Below are 12,670 nucleotides of genomic sequence, written 5' to 3' on the forward strand. Positions count from 1 at the left end.
CTTCAAGGTAATTTAAATGCAACACAATAGGGGGAAATGCCACTTTTTATAATTTACTTAGTTAAGTACAGGTTTCAAGCAATAAAAGCTCATAATAATGAGATTAATCAATATATTATGTGAGTAGAGCTCATTTATTACATTTTTATTCACCACCAACATATATTACATTAATAAATTGATTACATTACCTCCAGGGTGTGACACTTGCTGTTGAGGCGGTCACAGAGCTTGTGGTAGTTGGCTAGTACCCCCTCTAGCTCTGAGGTCAGTTCTTGCCTGCTGCCTCCACCTGTGGGTGATGTTCGGGACACCAGCAAGTTGATGCTGTCTTTCAGGATCTTCACTTTCACCTCTTTCTGTACAACATCCTCTTTAGCCCGCTGCGAGAGCCGAGGCCACCCAAGATGAGAGAGAGCAAGAGTTAGATTCAAACACAAAGAATTACTCAACACCGCTTTCTTTGACCGCCCTTCCAGTCCAACCTTCATCTCTTCCAGCGATGCCTCCAGCTCCTCTGGACTTTTGTATTCAAAATCCCTCATGAGAAACTCCTCGTCAACTTGGGCCATCCACTCCTGCATCTCTGCCAGGTCTTTCCTCAAATTCACATGCTTCTCCTGACTCTCTGCCACGCGCTCCTGATGGCTCAGCAACTGGAAGGAAAATGCATTTCATCAGGTTTGTAACGAGCTGGCATCACATTTTTAGAATTTTAGAAATTCTAATATTGCTTTGAAAATCGCATTTTAATTGATCTTTTAATGGTTTACATTCATGATGAAGCAATTATGCAATGATATATACAGTACAGCATATTAGTGAAATGAAGTGGACTTCATCTTCCTGTTACTTATGATGTACAAAACAAAAGGTACAGGACACAGGTGAGACCACATGTTATGAAACCTTAACATTAAAACATTAAGGTTAGTTGTGCATGCATAATTTGTTATTGTAATTTATAATGTAAAATTAGTGTTTTAACTTATTTAGCCTCTGTGTACTACTGATATGTGATTGTAACTTTATTATACGAATAGTTTGTGTGAAGACTGCAAACAAAAGGCCCAAAACTAACAGTTAGCTGTGTTCAAGGTAATGATGCACTTTCCATGTCTCTGTTATCAGACAGGTTCCTACATGACTGTGAGAAACAAGCTCCTTACAGCTGAGCAGAGTTTGTATCCACACAAAGAGCATAAAGGAGCTGTTATTCTTCTGTTCTGTGCTGCTATGAAGACTGTTCGTGCTGTGCTGCTGGTTTGGTTTCAGCGTTCAGTTTATTTTTCCATGACATAAATCAGCCACTAAATAAATTATAAGCAATAAAACAAACTCACCTGTTTGCTGAGAGAAGTCCACCGAGCCTGGCACTCATCCAATTTGTCCTGCCCCCACCTGGCCAGTCCTGGTAGTGCAGCTGCCTGTACCGAATTCACATTCTCTCCCATCTGCTTCAGTGAACCTTCCACCTGCTCCATCTCATTCACATGCTCCTGTTTATAGGAACATGAAAGGAAATCTTTTAAAAAATAAAAAATAAAAAGTTCATTCAAGCCAAGCCCCCCACAAAAAACCCTACTTCAGCATATTGTTCAAGTTGATTTCTGAGCAGTTTGTGCGTCATTACCACCAGTGTTTGTTTTTTGTTGCATTTTTCTCTCACCTTGCACTGATTCAGTTCTTCCCTTAGACTCTCTGTGTCACCCATCCCTGTGGCATCCCGAGACAACAGCTCCTGAACTGCATCTAGCCAACGTTCCACTTGCTCCAAACGAACCTGAATGCAGCACAAGAGCAAAACCACAGTGTAAACTACAGCCATAATTTAAGCAGAAACAGACTCTTTATTCTCCCTGACAGCTGCTCTACCTGATTGTCCTTCATGCTACCCAGAATGCACTGCAAAGTGCCAAGCTCCTCACGGGCCCGGGAGGACAGCTGACTCCATTTTTGTAGTTCTGCAGGGTCAGAGGCTTGCTGTGTTTGCTCAATATCCAGACACAGGACCTGACGTGAACACAAGTACAGAATTGAAATGACATTTCTGAGAAACAATCAATCAATCTTGGAATTCTTGGAAAACAAATTTGACCGCCTGGAGTGGAAAACATCTCTTAAACATTTTTGCATTTGTAAAAGAAACATTTAAAAAACAACAAAAAAAAACAACAACAACAACTTGAGATTATTCCAGAGTTTAACAAAAAACAAAAAGTTGAGTCTGACAGGAATTTAAAGACCAATATGATATTTGGCGATTTAAAAATCCAGTATATCAGCAAACATTTGTTCTTCTTTCAGGGTCACACAACGGAAAAATTTCCCTAAAAAAAAAATATTATCTGTATCTTTACTCAGATACAATTGCAGGCATAACAATGCAGTTTAAAAGTAACCTTGTTTTATTAGGTCATGGATTACTTGTTTACACTCTGCCCGACTCTGCAGGGATCATCTGGTTGTTGTGTTTGAGGCTCCAAACGCATATTGCCAACAGGGAAGTGGCAGCATCAATAAGATGGTTGAAGCGTGTTTCTGGTGTCTTTTCTTTAATTTAAAATTACCTGGCTCTTATAATGCAGTATGTCTGCAAATAACTAACACCGTACATCATATTGCGGTAAGTTATAAAGTCATTAGATATTGATCATATATTATACACCCTGCAAAATGTAGCTTCTTGAAAACAAATATAGGGGTTGTGGGCGGGTGGGTGCATGGGGGCCCATCCCTGGCGCAGGGTGCCGCCGGTGCGTCGAGCCGCCTGGGGGGCTCTTCAACTGGTGGGGGAGATTGTAACACCTTGCAGGAGCTTTCCTCTCCTCAGGAACTCTCTGCAGGAGGGGGAGATACAGGAGAGGTGGAGAAAGATCTCAGCCTGGGCGTCTATTGTCTCATGTAGTCTGGAAGATGAATGGATGGTGGGGTGGGTGCAGTTTTCTCTGTGGTGGGGTTGGGTGGACTGTCCCGGGCTCTGTGGGGCCGGGGGGCGCTGCTGCGCTGGGCCCCGGTCTGGATGGGCCTGGGCCCCCTTCCCCTGGCGGGTCGCGGAGTATGGGAGTGCCTACTGGGGTCAGCGGGGGAGCTGGCCCCAGGGAGGGGTCACCTGCCCCTCCCTTCCTTCCCTCCCCATCTCCAGCTGCCTCCCTCTTCCCGCTCCACCACAACCACCCATACATGCAGGGCCTTGGAGTAGGGGTATGTCACCAGGGTGCAGAGGAGGCTACCCCCCCTCTGTCCCCTTCTGGCTGCCTCTGCCTCAATTTTATCCCACAACATTCACATTACTCACACTCTCATTACACATACATATAGGGTCTTGGGGGTGGGCACGATACACGGAGTCCAAATTACCATCAGGGTGTACACCCCACCCCTGGCGTCGTTGCCCACCCCTCAATACACGTAGACATTGAGGGCTAGCAGGAGGGACTATGCGCTTACCTGCTTCTCTCTGGCAGGTAGCTCCATGCCCTCCTGGGTTTTAATTGCACCTTAAAACACACATGCATCAACACTACAATGAGCGGGCGGAGGGAGGTTTGGAGTCTTCTCTCACCCCCGTTCTCTGCGGCCTGCTGGAGCGGGGGGGCTAGGAGGAGTTGGCCATCCGACTGCGGCCTGGAGTGTGGGGCCTCCCTGCTGCTGCGGAGTCGGGGCGGTCTGCCTCTCCCCACCGCAGGGAAAAGGGTAATACCACCTGGGTCTGGGTGCAGTTCCCCCCCTCCAGGGGCGGGGGTACCTAGACCCGGTTCGTAGAGTACGCTTGGGGTGTGTGATCGTGTGTACAGCGTCTCTTTATGTCTGTCTCCACGTTGGTTGAGTGTGGAGTAAGTGCATATGAGAGCATGAGGGTGGGAATGGATGTTTGTGTCTGTGTGTGCCCGTATGTCTGTGTCTATATGTCAGGTTGGGTATCAGACGCCACCTCTCTGGGGACATCTCAGGCCCTCCAAGGTTTGGAGGCCTATCTCCCCCCACCACCACTTCCCCTGCCGGTGGCGGACTCCCTCAGACATCGGTGCGTTGGTGGTTCTTTGTGTCCGGGGATGGGCGTCCAGGTACACACCGGCTCACTCCTTGGCGGCCGCTTATCGGGGCCTGGAGCCTGGGGCTCGCTCGGGTCACTTCGGTGGTGGGGTGCCCCCGGCCTCTCGGCCTGGGGCTCGGTCACTCAGGCACAGCTGGCTGCCGGCGGAGCTCACGGGCGCGTCACTGCAACTCCCCCTGGCTTCTGCTCCGTGGCTGCTGAGTGAGCCCTCATCTGGGACTCTCCTCAGCTCTTACTGGGACAGTGGCGCGGCTGCCCCTCTGTTGGTCTTCCTTGGTCTCTTGTGTTCTGGGGGCCTCTGGATGTCTGGAGTTTTGATCTCCTCCATACCTGCTTCATACCCTGGAGGACAGGGCTGGGGCTCCCCCACACTCCCTAGCAGATCGTTACATGGAGAAACCTTTGGAATGCAAGCATGCTGATCCACACAGGTATGCACACAGGTGTACACACGGGTATTCACAGACGCGGACTACAGCTTTCTTGGCTGCTGCCTCAAAGCACATTGTGCGCTGTCTATCTTGCGTGCTGCACAATATCGTTTATTATTTAGTATCTACTGATATCTACTGCTAGCTAGTTTATTGTGATGGTGCCGGTTTTTTTTTATTATGTTGCTCTTTGTTGTTTGCTTTCTCTTCTGTTTTTTTTTCTCCATACAGGTGACCCAGGTGTTTTGTTTTTTTTTTTTTTGTTTTTTTTGTTTTTTTCTCTTTCTTCCCCCCCCCCCCCCCCCCTTCTCACCGTCTCTTCTCCCCTTTGGTTTTCTTTCTCTCCCTCTCTTTCTTTCATTCTTTCTCCCTGTCCTATCCCCCAGTCATGTCTGTCCCGTTTGTAGCAACTGAAAATAAAATTAATTCATAATTATAATAAAGGTCAATCAAATGGACCAATATGGCAAGGCCATGATGATCCACTTGGTAAAATAAATCCGCTTGGCATCTTTCTTGGCCTTAAGACAACAATTCTGATGGCTAAAGATCCAAACGGGACACAAAAAACAAAAAAAAACAAAAAAACAAAAACAAATATAGGTATGATTGTAATCTGCATGTGTACTGAAGGCCTAACAAGCATGTGGTTTGTTCCTCATTAAATGTTCAACTCTTTAGTTAAATAGTGTGTAAATTAATTTAATTACTCATTATTCATAAACACTCCTAGCAATTCAATTCAATTTTAAGCCTCAAGGTGCTGCAAGTTAAAGACCATATAATAACACTGAAAAAAAAAAAAAAAACATCAATCAAATGACCCCTTATCAGCTAGCGCTTAGCGACCATGGGAAGGAAAAACTGCCTTTTAACAGAAAGAAACATCCTGTAGAGCCAGGTTCAGGGAGTGGCAGCCATCAGCTGGGGTTTGATAGGAGGAAAACAGGTTAAAACCAGCAGTAAACTAGTGAGGTTTAACTGTGGATCCAAAGCTTAAACACTGAAAAGTGCTGCTGTTAATTTTATGTCATCAACATAAAATATCTATATTACAAAAAACTGTGTGCTGTCATACATTAACACAGAGAGAAACCAGAGCCAATATGGTGATTATCACCTTGCCTCATTTGACTAAAGGGAACCTGAACTCGCACATGCTGCTATGGTATTGCATGTTGCGGTCAACAAACTGACTGACAGGTTCAGCGGCTCCACACTGAGCTGTTAGGAGCTCCGCGCTGCATGCACGGGCATGCTGCCCAGAATGCGCGTAGTCCCCGCCCCCCTCCCCGGCACCGTGCCCTATCTGCCATGATAACAGGAGCGCAGACGGAGCCACATTCCACTGAAGGATGGAGGAGGAGACCAGCACACACAGCAACACACAAAGCACAACAATGCACAGATAACAAATCTACACACCCTTCCCTCTTACACAAAGGTTTAATACAGTGCAGAGGGAAGTGACTGGCTGATACAAGGATCTGTTATTCTTTCAGAGGAAAAGAGGACAGCAAAAACTGAGATAATGTACGTACAAGGACACAGAAACAACCAAAGTGAATGATGAGAATAAATTACTTGGGTCAAAGGGCACATATGACAGCAGCTAAACTTTTCAGCAGGCTCAAAATAACATTTAACATTTATATATTTATATAGTTTCATTGTGCTTTAGAATACAAGCCACATTTAACCACACATTAATAAACCCCTTTATTCTATACGATTTAAGCACTTTATCTGACTCGCTGTGGGAGGAAACTGGAGAACCCAGAGGAAACCCACTTAAGCACATGATCGAACCAGGATCTTTCTTGCTGAGAAGAGACTGTGCTAACCGCTGCAACACCGTGTTGCACAAAAAGCAAACCTAAAGTGCTAACGAGTACCTCAGATCATCAAAAATACTAACTATCCAACTAATTAATGCAGCTATATCCTCCTCAGTCGAATTCACATTTTTGTCCTAGCTGTCTGCTTGTCAGTTAGCAGAATATCTGTATTTAAACTCATCTGGAGGTATTCAAACTCACCTGTGCCCGCTCCACTGCCTCTTGTGTTGTAGGCATGTCAACCATCCCGTTCCTCAGAGTGGCCAGTCTGGCTTCTAGACCCTCCACCACAGACTGTACCAGCTGCGTGGCTTCCAGATTAGCCAGGGCTGAAATAAGGCAAAGAAGAGAAGCTGTTTTTAGAAAATAACAGAGAAGAAAAGACAGGAAAAACTGTGAAATATAACTTTAGCATTCAGGCTTAAGCATCAAGCTTCTGCCACAAGGGGGTAGTGAGCAAGTTTGGGATTCTCCCTCTTTACAGTTGGAGATGCTTGTGTTTTCCATACACTAAGAGGTTCCCAAACATTGCACTGTGTGTTAAACTTAAAATAAGTTTAACACACTATTTCCAAAATAGCAAATCCAAACCTCCAAAAGGTTCACAAGTGACCAATTTATTTTAATTAGTTCAATTACCTTTCATTTTACTCTTATTCCTCTGCACATTTTTCTATACTTCCACTCCTGTCTTCCTTCCCCTGTGTCCCCTTCTCTGTTAACTACCAGGTGATTTAATGCTTACGTAATCTGGCTATGTTCATATACACAAGGAGCAAACCTGGAGTGTAAGTGTGGGGTGGGGGTGGTGATAGAGAGGGCCCCAGCAAGAATCAAACCGCCCTCAGGCAGAAACAAAAAGGTTTTCCTTGGATCCCATCCAAACCCTCAGTGTCATAAAAGCCCTAGAGGTACAGCAAAACAGGCATGCAAACACAACACCCACCCACATCCCCCTACAGTCAGCAGAGCATTCAAGCCTCCCTTTACGGATATTTTTTGGCCAGGATCAGCGCACGTAAATTCCAGAGGTAAAACGGTGACTTATTTTCAGAACTCGTCCAGGTCCAAGTCAGGTCCTCAGGTAGAGACGGAGCTGGCACAGAGGTACGATCTTACGCACGATCGCTCACGTACACACTCGCATCTCCGTGAGCTTTGGAGGCCATATAAGGGCATCATCTATTACTTGTGGCTGGCCAAGGATTCGTATAAAAGCTCATGTCAAATTTACACAGCCCGTGTGGAACAGGGCTCTGCTGATCGTAACCATTACTCATTCAGTCTCCCATAAACCTGAAAGCTTTGCACCACAAGCAACGAGAGAGATAAAGGCATTTGTTTTAAGGGCGGTTTAAATCTCTGCCCTGCAGATCTCAGGAATAAGAGGATATCTGAAAGCTCTCAGGTCACTGGAAAAGCAGGTGGACCTGCTCAGAGTTTCGGACTTCATTTCTACTGTATTGATTTACGAAATTATTTCAATGCACTTAAGCAGCACCTTCATTGACTTCCTTTTCTCTGCTCTGCAGCTTCTGCAGGGTGGAGGCATGATGTGCAGAAACCACCACCATGTTGTCTTTTAGAGAAGGCAGGGCTCCCATTGACCCTGCCTCTGCAGACAGCTGCTCCAGTCGTGGACTGAAGGCGGTGACCTGAGCGATTCGAGACTGACAAGCACAAAAGAAAACAAATGTGTTCAGTGTTTGAAATGAGGAGTGATCACATGACCACACTTCGTTCAATTAGCTTTCAGACTTCTCATGTTTGTTGAAGAGAATTAGAAACATTTACATTTGATTCTTTATTGTGCAATTACATACATTTATCTAAAATAATTACAAAACATCTTACTCACACTGCTGCAGTGAGTTAGCTGACTGGTCTGGAATTTACCAGATGGAGTCATTGTTTCCAGTGACAGGCAAGTAAGTTAAGCTCAAATTATGACACACTGGAGGGAGGTTTCATGTGTCTTACTCTACTCTACAAGCTTTTGAATGCATTTCAACTTGATTTACTGCATCCCTGCTGTGGCCTCGTGGTTTCTGATCAGTGATTTTAATGGTGATTTATCTTTGCTGTAAAAATTGTAATACTTGTAAAGAAACTGCAGTTGAATGAGAGGAATTTAACAAGTGACGTTTAGGGTTAAAGTCACACAAAGGACATTGAAGTGTCTGCGAGTGAGACGGTAAATCTTACCTGGGATTCCCCCTTCAGGTTTCCGAGCTCCATCTTGTTGCACTTTTCTACAGGCGCGGTCGAGTCCAGCCACTGGTCCTGTTCCTGCAAGACCCGGTCCAAGCCTGCAAGTTCATTAGAAACCGCTCTCAGCCGGGTCTGCGTGAGAACCCGCTCACGGGCTGCCTGCAGCTCCCTCGCACAGACATCCCACTCAGTCTGGAGCTGCTCTATGTTTGCCCTCACCAGATCCACACTCACAGCCTCTATAGATAGAAACAAAGACACCGGCTCACATCAAATGCACTTAACAGCTAACTGATTTTAAGCCTTTGAATGTTTGAATGTGTCACAGCTTTTGTTCTAGATTTTATGTGGGAGCTCCTAGCAAGTAATAATTGTAATAACACCAGAGGATAAAATAGTGGAGAGAAGGCAAAATAGATGAAAAAGCAACTGATGGAATAAAACTGTTTAATGGAAATTTTGACGTTTAAAAAAAAAAAAAAAAAGTCGGCTCCAACTTAGCCACGCCGCCACCTCCCACTGCCTCCAGAGCAGCGTAAACACGTAAAAACCCTGAGTGCGTCTTCATTTCATTGAGTGGTTATATGAAATCAGCAACCCTGCAGACTGACAGGGTTTTATTACTCAAACTCCAAATACACAAACACATGTTTAGAGTTCTGGCATTTAAAAATAAATAACAATAAAAATACGTAGGCTCGTAAATACCCAGAAAATACCAGACCGCTGCAGAAAAGTGGTAAAATCTTATGAGGAAAACACAGTTTAACAAGGAGATGGAAGATTGTTGTTTGAGCTGCCTTAAGGCAATAAATAGAAGTCAAGATCTTTACACACTTTAGAAGAACATACGTGACAAAACTTGGATGATTTGTTTTTAATAATTACAGAAAGAGGAACCTTTACTCTATGTTTCATACCTCTCTCTAGCTGGTCCATCAGGGCTCTTCCCCCCTGGATCATCTGACTCACTGTGGCTTCTTTTGCTTTAAGTTCTGCTTCCAAATCCTAAAGTGGTTGTTTAACACATATTAAAGTTTATGCCTACAAAATAGATTTTGTTAAATTGAAGTTGAAATTATGTTAAATGTCTGCAGGTCTACCTTTAGATTCTCCTGAAGGTCTGGAGTATCAGGTGTAGTCTCAGGATGTGTGGTGGCCAGTGCCTGAGTGGACATCTTCCACGTTTTTATCCAGCTCAAAAGCTCAGAAATTTTGTTTTCAAACCTGCAGAACACAAAAGACATGCACACTATGTACACACTGCTCTGTGTGTGTGTGTGTGTGTGTGTGTGTGTGTGTGTGTGTGTGTGTGTGTGTGTGTGTGTGTGTGTGTGTGTGTGTGTGTGTGTGTGTGGTAGGGTAGAGAGATTTATTCTGTCTGTTTATGGCCCCATTCTTACATTCTTATGACTTCTGCATCCGTCTCCATCAGACGTTTCTTTGGGGGAGCAGGTGGGGCCAGGTCCTGATCGTCAATTGAAGTGACCGAATCCACGGCAACTGTATCCACAACGACCTGTTCTTCCACCTGCGTCATCCCAGCATCCGTCACAGCTTCCATTAGCTGTGAGGAGTGAGTTAAAGTATTAGTGAAAAAGAAAGGAAGATAAATCAATCTAAGCTAAGAAAAAGAAATAAAAGTACACTACCAGTCAAAAGTTTGGACAAACCTTCTCATTTATGTTTTTTCTTTATATTTACTACTTTCTACATTGTAGATACATAATGAAGATGTCAAATATATGAAGCAAAATATAAGGAATAATGTAGCAAAGAAAAAAAAAGATGAAAAAGACTAAATATGTCTTATAGTTTAGATTCCTGAAAGCAGCCACCCTTTGCTTTGTTGACAGCGCTGCAAACCCTTGGCTTTCTCTCACTCAGCTTCATGTTGCAGTCACCTGAAATGGTTTTTACTTCACTTGGTTTTCATTGCCTAACTTCATCCGAGTCACCAGCCTCAGAAATCGCAAGTTAACAGCACCTCAGATTAGAGCCCAGATAAATGCCACACAGTTCCAAGTCGAAGACAAATCTCTACATCAACTGTTTAGAGGAGACTGTGCCAATCAGGCCTTTATGGTCAAATAGCTGCTAAGAAGACAGCACTAAGGATAGCAACAAGCAGAAGAGATGTATTTGTTCCAAAAAAACACAAGGAATGGGCATTAGACCAGTGGAAATCTGTACATTGGTCTGATGAGTCCAAATTTGAGATCTTTAGTTCCACCCGCTGTGTCATTGTGTGACACAGAAAAGGTAAACAGACGGTCTCTACATGCATGGAGGATGGGGTGGGGAGTGCTTTGCAGGTAACATTGTCAGGGATTGATTCAAAACTGAAGCAGCGAAACGAACCAGCATGGATACCAGAGCATCCTGTAGCAATATGCCATCCCATCCGGTTTCAGGACAATAACCCCCAAACACACCTCCAGCCTGTGTAAGGGCTATTTGACCAAGAAGAAGAGTGATGGATTGCTGCGCCAGATGGCCTCCACAGTCACCTGACTTAAACCCAATCGAGATGGTTTGGGATGAGATGGAGCACAGAGTAAAGGCAAAAGGTCCAACAAGTGCTCAGCATCTCTGGGAACTCCTTCAAGACTGTTGCAAAACCATTTTAGATGACGACCTCGTGAAGCTCATCGAGAAAATGCCAAGAGTGCGCAAAGTTGTAATCAAAGCAAAGGGTGGCTGTTTTGAAAAATCTAAAATCTAAAACATGTTTTTTTAGTTACTTCACACTTTTTTTGTTTACTACATAATTCTATGTGTGTTCATTCATAGTTTTGATGCCTTCGGTGAGAATCTACAATGTAAATAGTCAAGAAAATAAAGAAAAAATATTCAATGAGAAGGTAGGAACAAACCTTTGACTGGTAGTGTATACAAAGCATTTTTTTTAAATAAAGATGCTTGCAATGCCGAGCAGTTGGGCAGTGTGGACAGTTTTGAAAGACACTGCTTTCATTTTTATTTTTAACCATGTTTTGATCTAATCTTAGACTCTGTTGTGGCTTAACCTCATTTGTAAAGTTTCAAACTAACGCAAATGAAGGCAACTGCACTTGAGACCATGACCTTGATGACTGAGAACCTACACAGACAACAAGCATGAGTTTTACTTCAATCAAGAGGTCCATCATTAGCACATTAACACATATTATATATGATGACTCCCTTGCAAAAATGGTGAAACAGTAAATGCTCATACATTTGAAGCATTAACCATGTGAGAATCATGTTTTACCACCTGAGATAGAGTCACACACCTGAAACGAGCAGTCTTCTAACTTCTGTACCAAGCTGTCCCATCGCTGTGTCAGCTCCTCTGTGTCTGCCTCGATCTTCGCTCCTGCCTCAGGACTTCGCAGCAGCTGAATCACATCCTGTCCTGCATCAGACAGCTTGTCCAGAGCCCTCCTTTTCTTTTCCATGTCTTCCTTTAAAATCTATAAGAGCGGAAGACAAAAAAATTAAGTAAATACATAAAGATGGAAAGGTCATTCATTACAGTGAAAGCTGTACTGACATTTACAACGCCAGAAATTCAAATTTGCAACATATTTTTCCAGAGTAAATGCCAACAACCAAAACAAACAGGCGTAATACTTACAGCTAACTGGCGCACGTTCATATTGATTTCAGCGGAGTCTTTAAAGTTGCTCGTCTTTACTTCATTCAAGGCCTCCTCTTTTTCAACCAACCATATACTAAACAAGCTCTGCAGAGAAGTAAAAAATGTATTGTAATTACACACAGAGACTCGTGCCTGGGTTAATCTGTTTTTATTTTAAAAAGTCTGATGCTTTTCATCCCAAGTGGAGACACAAGTGATTCATTTTTTAAATCATCTCAATACAGTTTAATTTTTCTCTCCTGAAGTAGTTTGTTATAAATGTGCATTTAAACAGGAGGGAAGAAAAACCTGTGCAAGATATGAATGTACTGCATAAGGACATAAATATGTTACCTGGTCTGATAGAAGCTGTTGCCAAACCATAAAGACTTCCTGCAACTTGTGCCACCTTTCCTCAGTCCAGCGGCACACGGCTCCCCAACGTTCACCCAAAGACTGAATTCAAGATGAACAAAAAATGAATGAAAGCAGTAGCTCATTAATGACA

At 43.8% G+C, this 12,670-nt stretch overlaps 1 protein-coding gene across 3 annotated transcripts in view; it reads right to left on the bottom strand.

Moving 5' to 3' along the window:
• Positions 1-12,670, bottom strand: part of utrn (utrophin) — a 201,381-nt gene that overhangs the window by 155,258 nt on the left and 33,453 nt on the right. For all 3 annotated transcript variants that reach the window (XM_085431917.1, XM_085431918.1, XM_085431915.1), the window contains exons 14-27: positions 12,517-12,618; positions 12,160-12,267; positions 11,816-11,995; positions 9,941-10,104; positions 9,641-9,764; positions 9,458-9,545; positions 8,532-8,776; positions 7,828-7,996; positions 6,528-6,655; positions 1,876-2,013; positions 1,670-1,783; positions 1,344-1,499; positions 486-656; positions 192-383 (exon numbers count right to left, since the gene is read on the bottom strand). In XM_085431917.1, coding sequence (XP_085288043.1) covers positions 192-383; positions 486-656; positions 1,344-1,499; positions 1,670-1,783; positions 1,876-2,013; positions 6,528-6,655; positions 7,828-7,996; positions 8,532-8,776; positions 9,458-9,545; positions 9,641-9,764; positions 9,941-10,104; positions 11,816-11,995; positions 12,160-12,267; positions 12,517-12,618 — 2,079 coding nt within the window. The remainder of the gene's footprint in view (positions 1-191; positions 384-485; positions 657-1,343; positions 1,500-1,669; positions 1,784-1,875; positions 2,014-6,527; positions 6,656-7,827; positions 7,997-8,531; positions 8,777-9,457; positions 9,546-9,640; positions 9,765-9,940; positions 10,105-11,815; positions 11,996-12,159; positions 12,268-12,516; positions 12,619-12,670) is intronic.

Source organism: Copadichromis virginalis, linkage group LG15 (assembly GCF_057382275.1).
Source record: "Copadichromis virginalis isolate Kocher_CV1m ecotype Utaka linkage group LG15, C_Virginalis_male_GT1.1, whole genome shotgun sequence".
Lineage (NCBI taxonomy): Eukaryota > Metazoa > Chordata > Actinopteri > Cichliformes > Cichlidae > Copadichromis > Copadichromis virginalis.